The sequence below is a fragment of the Camelina sativa genome, chromosome 11, assembly GCF_000633955.1.
Source record: "Camelina sativa cultivar DH55 chromosome 11, Cs, whole genome shotgun sequence".
Taxonomy (NCBI): domain Eukaryota; kingdom Viridiplantae; phylum Streptophyta; class Magnoliopsida; order Brassicales; family Brassicaceae; genus Camelina; species Camelina sativa.
In genome coordinates, this window is record NC_025695.1 from 17,785,729 (window position 1) to 17,791,367 (window position 5,639).

The 5,639-nt window shown below is 38.4% G+C and overlaps 1 protein-coding gene across 1 annotated transcript in view; it reads right to left on the reverse strand.

Moving 5' to 3' along the window:
* LOC104728083 (Fanconi anemia group D2 protein-like) overlaps nt 1-5,636 on the reverse strand; it is a 9,158-nt gene extending 3,522 nt beyond the window's left edge. The window contains exons 1-21 of the mRNA XM_019231893.1: nt 5,422-5,636; nt 4,880-5,332; nt 4,619-4,729; nt 4,106-4,529; nt 3,766-4,017; nt 3,478-3,690; nt 3,253-3,384; nt 3,041-3,170; nt 2,910-2,956; nt 2,732-2,833; nt 2,516-2,623; nt 2,267-2,409; nt 2,068-2,162; nt 1,893-1,971; nt 1,752-1,800; nt 1,593-1,673; nt 1,259-1,354; nt 1,078-1,181; nt 517-967; nt 222-263; nt 9-131 (exon numbers count right to left, since the gene is read on the reverse strand). Of these exons, the coding sequence (XP_019087438.1) occupies nt 9-131; nt 222-263; nt 517-967; nt 1,078-1,181; nt 1,259-1,354; nt 1,593-1,673; nt 1,752-1,800; nt 1,893-1,971; nt 2,068-2,162; nt 2,267-2,409; nt 2,516-2,623; nt 2,732-2,833; nt 2,910-2,956; nt 3,041-3,170; nt 3,253-3,384; nt 3,478-3,690; nt 3,766-4,017; nt 4,106-4,529; nt 4,619-4,729; nt 4,880-5,332; nt 5,422-5,636 (3,450 nt within the window). The remainder of the gene's footprint in view (nt 1-8; nt 132-221; nt 264-516; nt 968-1,077; nt 1,182-1,258; nt 1,355-1,592; nt 1,674-1,751; nt 1,801-1,892; nt 1,972-2,067; nt 2,163-2,266; nt 2,410-2,515; nt 2,624-2,731; nt 2,834-2,909; nt 2,957-3,040; nt 3,171-3,252; nt 3,385-3,477; nt 3,691-3,765; nt 4,018-4,105; nt 4,530-4,618; nt 4,730-4,879; nt 5,333-5,421) is intronic.

Consider the following 5,639-nt stretch of genomic DNA (forward strand, 5'->3'; position numbering starts at 1 on the left):
AGTTCAACCAATTTGAATCTTCCGACACAACCTGGAGCGCTTCCACGTTTAAAAGGATGTTGTTTACCATGAGGAACAAGATAATCCAGCTTGTTGTGAAGATCATGTAAGAGATACAAATACACAGGTAGCTATGATAGAAAATAACAAGATGGTAAGTTCCACTTTTTATCTCTAATCGAAATAACTTTGACAGAATATGTTGGTATTTATCTTCATACCTCAGCTTTATACTCAGGGCTGCCTATGTCTTGGCTTGGCACCTACAAGTGAAAGCCAAAAATATTAAAAATTCCCTTATCAAGTCATTATAAGCTTTGTTAGGACATATAAACTTTGTTAGGCAGGCACTGCTGCCTTCGACGGCATTCCAATAATGATGTTAATAAAAACTCAGAGGCTAAAATTCGACGTGAATTCATGGGACATTTATATGGAGTATCTATGATGACTTTACATTCAAAAGACTAGCAGCTACTAATAATCAACCAGATAAAAAGGTTTGACAAGGCCGACCTTTAAAAATTTTAAGATGGAAAGGCATTGAGGAAGAAGAGGCCTGAACTTGAATCTTTGAGCTTCAAGTGCCAATGAAACTTGAGGAATCTTCACAATTAGAGATTCATCATCAGAACAATCATTCATTGGTGTTGCTGCTGTCCTGCCATCCAAAGATGGAAGGGAAGGGGTTCCATGTAGCTGTGTTTGACTTTGACTCATCACTGCTCCTGCTTTCTTGAATGCATCCATAATAGTTGGCTGGCGCAGCTTTTCATTCACATTTGAGTGCTTAGATTTTTTCAATTTATTTTGCATGCTTCCCTTCTGTTGGGAACCATCATCGTCGAGCTTCCTCTTCTCATTCTTCTTCCCCGGATGTTCTACATGAGATTCAGAATAAGGGTGGAGCTCCGGTAGAGACTGAGGAGATAGTGTAATCAAATTGCTCAATAAGCTTTCCAAGAATCTGTTTTCATCAAGAATAGGCATTAGGCGACCAACAACATCTGAAAAAGAGTATAAAACAAACAAACACATTTACGAAGCCTGGATGGTGACAAAGTAGAATGAACATACACTAGATTTCTAAGTCTCTTCAGAAGCTTTGTTGTTACATCCTTTTCTGTAGCCTGACTAATGCAGCCAAATCTTTCATCAATTTGGGAACTGAAAGCGTTAAGCTGCAATGGGAAACATAAACATGTAAAGACAATCATAGTATAACAAGGTTGCTGCTAAACAAGGTCATATCACTCACGAGTTCTCGTATCCAGTTTGCAGCATAATATAAAGAGAGAGAGAGGATTTCTCTCTGCTTCTTTGTCAGAGACTGCCAACCAGCTGCTGCAAAGTACTTAAAAATTGGACAGGAAAAGTCAAACATCAGCAAACTGGGACAGTACACATATACAAATGTGGGGAAGATCTGTTGTTAATACTTTATCTTCAAGGTTCATGTTTAGAATTTAAACTTTTCTAAAATAAGCCTAACAGTGTATACTGCAATCGTGCAGAGATTGGAGTGCAAATCAAAACTTGTCAAAAATTGGAAACATTGCAATATGTTTTATGACGAAAATTTAGTCCTTCACCTTCGGAGAGGGAAGGTGCAAAGGGCATCCGAGCAGAGCATCGATCCCAGCAAGGGATCCATCATTTGTCAACCTCTCAACCTGAGTATAAACACAAAACATTCGGGTTCGTTATGACTTCTTGAAATAGCCTCAGTTTCCAGTGAATGAAAATCTTACAGTTGATAGCAAAAGAAAATTTGAAGGCAGAATCTGCAGACAACAGGACCTGCAGGCAATATGATTATTAATTCAATCAGCAGTTGCTAGAGAGAAATCTTCAATAGTAACTGAAAGCAGGGATAATCTCAAAAGACCAACTCTGAGGATGAAGATGCCAGGGGTAAAATGTTCAAACAGATTGGTGATATACTACCATCCAAGTTCATCCAAAGATCCCCTAAAGCGATGAGATGAAAAGAAATGGAGATCAATCTATACAATGTTCAAAAGAGACCCAATTAATTAAGTTGAACCATGGTCAGTATATTTATACCTTCTAGTCCACAATATGAACCCTTATCAGCCATCTTTCCGTTTTCGAGATCGGCTAGAAACAGCGACTCAAATTCTCCCAGATGCTTCCCAATCCTGAAAAGCAGTATAAAAATATAGTCAGGATGAAGCTTAAGATTATTGTGTAGCCTTTGAAAATTACTAAACAAGCTAGCAGAAAACTGTTACTGAATCTTCACCACTCCATAATTTCTGGTTGAAGTAACTTATGGCTAAGAATTGTAGCAAATTCATCATAGAACATAATTAGGGCTAAGTTAGACTGTTTGCAAGAGTCAACAGATGTCTTTAAGAGCTCCAGAATCTCCCCACAATCTGAAACCTGCTTTATGAAAAAAATAATGGACATAAGAGAATTCCTTTTGGGAAATAAATATGAAAGGTACAAAGATAATTTCAATTAACTACTAAGAATTGCTGGATGTTACCTGTGATGATGGAAAGTCAGGAACACTCTTTGCATCCCCAAGTGACGACACAATCCTAAGAGTTCCAACTAAGCCCATCTTTTTGTACTTGAGGTCTGGATGACTAACCTGCCAATATAAAAAAGGACAACTAGGAATCAGCTGCCATCACCTAAGAAAGGGAGTGAGCTGCCATCACTTAAGAAACCAAATAGAAGGCGAGATAATTCATACTACCTGCTTCCTTACTATCATCATAAGTTCATTTGAAATTGAAGATCGAAAAGAATCAGCACTTGCACGAGCTGATAGTGCAAGGAGACTGAAAACCTCATAGACCTGCAATTTTGTCCGCTTAATAAGTTTATATACAATATATTATCATACCAAGCAGACTGTAAAGATAAATACCTGCCTTATGCAAATTTTCAATACTAAAACCCTCTAAGTAGTCCAAAATACCTATACAGCACAAAACAATAAAAATATTAGAAAAAGAAAAGTAAATGATCAGTATATTTTTGTGGGAACAAGTTCCAGAGATACCATTTATGTGGGAAGAAAAGGGAAGGAGTTGCTGAGCATATTTTTTCACAAGAGCCGTCATCATCTCCAAGACAGAACTGACCTCAAATTTGTTATCAGATCCCACGTGCGTCACTAGGGCACCTAGAATCTGCAACCAATCCGAATAAGAACAAAATTGGGCTAATTATGCTAAAAGTGAAAATTACTATGACATGTTAGCATGTTCTCACCTCTTGTCTTGAATAATTGTCAGTAAACCCTTCAAAAAGACGAGTATAGATATGCGAGCCAATTTCCCTTGCCTTTTCTTCTTTGCATGACAAGAGGTGTTCAGCCAAAGAAACAAATGATGCAAAATTATCCTAGAACAATGAGTGATTCGGGTTAATTTCGCAAAAGAACATTCCCACATTTTACAAGAATCAGAAACTTCTCAAAATTGTTAAGAAGATCACCTGCACAAACTCTTTATTACCACATATACATTGATCAAGCAGGGTTTCTTGTATGCATCCATCTACTACTTTCTTCTTAAATATTTTCTCGATACTCTTCCGGATGGGGTCCCCGTTCATGTACATGAGAATAAGCAGCCATACATCAATTACCTTGAAATCCCGAGGTTTCTCCAGACTATTCAGCTCCTTTATGATTTCTTGACAGAGTATCTATAAACAGAAAATAAAGTGACGCCAGCTAATGATAAACATCCTTAAACAACAACTGTAACGAAAGCAACTTACATTCTTAAACCGAAGGCTTGATCTTAAAGCATGGAGAATAGAACCTTCTGCGTTATATGCAGGTATTTTTCCTTTAAGTTTATTCTGAGAAGGACAAGGTTGTGAAGTTCCGGTGAATTTCAACTGTTCCCGTATCTGGGAGATTATTCTTCCAACATTTTCTGGAGTAGCAGCAAGAAGCAAAAACCTAAGTAGATATGGCATGTGCTCTGCGTCGATTGTTCTAATACACGATATTGCTACTGTAGTCGCCTTTAAGAAAGCGGAAAAAAAAAATGGCATTCCATCAGTACTATGTACAAATACAGAACCTTAAACCAATAATGAAGCAAAACCTCACCTGTTCTTGCAATTGATCATCTAAATTAAGGTTGGAGAACGAATCAAGCACTGGAACAACAACATCAGAATCCTCCTGAAGCATTTTTTCTAAAGAATCAACCACAGCTTGACAGTTGTGATCCCCAATAATCTCAGGCAACGATCCAATGATTTCCTTCTTTAAATGCAAAGGACAAATCGATAGAACTTGCATCAGCTTATCGGTGAACACATCAGGATTAACAATGAAGTCAAGCCAACGGAAATGGTTGATGATAAGACGAGCAACATCCTCCTCTAAAGTACATCCTGTAACAACGTCAAAGTACTCCGGAAGCTTCTCAAGTAGCATCTCCTGAATATCAAGTTGAATAGGAGACACAAGAAGGAGATTCCGAACTAAACTCTCGTCTCTCTTAGTTGATGAAGAGGACGAAAGCACTCTACACGATAAATATGAACAAATCCGATTACGAATTGGTGAATCTCAGTTTTTGATTTGGAAAAACTCGAGTTGGAAAATTTTACTGACCTACGAAGATTACTCGGAGATTGAATGTACGATGAGAACCCAGCTATGAAAACGNAGTTCCGGTGAATTTCAACTGTTCCCGTATCTGGGAGATTATTCTTCCAACATTTTCTGGAGTAGCAGCAAGAAGCAAAAACCTAAGTAGATATGGCATGTGCTCTGCGTCGATTGTTCTAATACACGATATTGCTACTGTAGTCGCCTTTAAGAAAGCGGAAAAAAAAAATGGCATTCCATCAGTACTATGTACAAATACAGAACCTTAAACCAATAATGAAGCAAAACCTCACCTGTTCTTGCAATTGATCATCTAAATTAAGGTTGGAGAACGAATCAAGCACTGGAACAACAACATCAGAATCCTCCTGAAGCATTTTTTCTAAAGAATCAACCACAGCTTGACAGTTGTGATCCCCAATAATCTCAGGCAACGATCCAATGATTTCCTTCTTTAAATGCAAAGGACAAATCGATAGAACTTGCATCAGCTTATCGGTGAACACATCAGGATTAACAATGAAGTCAAGCCAACGGAAATGGTTGATGATAAGACGAGCAACATCCTCCTCTAAAGTACATCCTGTAACAACGTCAAAGTACTCCGGAAGCTTCTCAAGTAGCATCTCCTGAATATCAAGTTGAATAGGAGACACAAGAAGGAGATTCCGAACTAAACTCTCGTCTCTCTTAGTTGATGAAGAGGACGAAAGCACTCTACACGATAAATATGAACAAATCCGATTACGAATTGGTGAATCTCAGTTTTTGATTTGGAAAAACTCGAGTTGGAAAATTTTACTGACCTACGAAGATTACTCGGAGATTGAATGTACGATGAGAACCCAGCTATGAAAACGGAGCGAAGGGAAGCGACGCTATCTCTCTCGCCGGAATTAGCGGAGCAAGAAGAAAAGCGAATAGTGAGATTGCGGCGGAAAGCGTGTAGATCGGAAGGAAGACACGGCGGACCGTACGGGTTCATCAGTGTGCATCCGACTTCCGCTAGAATCGCAGTCATCTT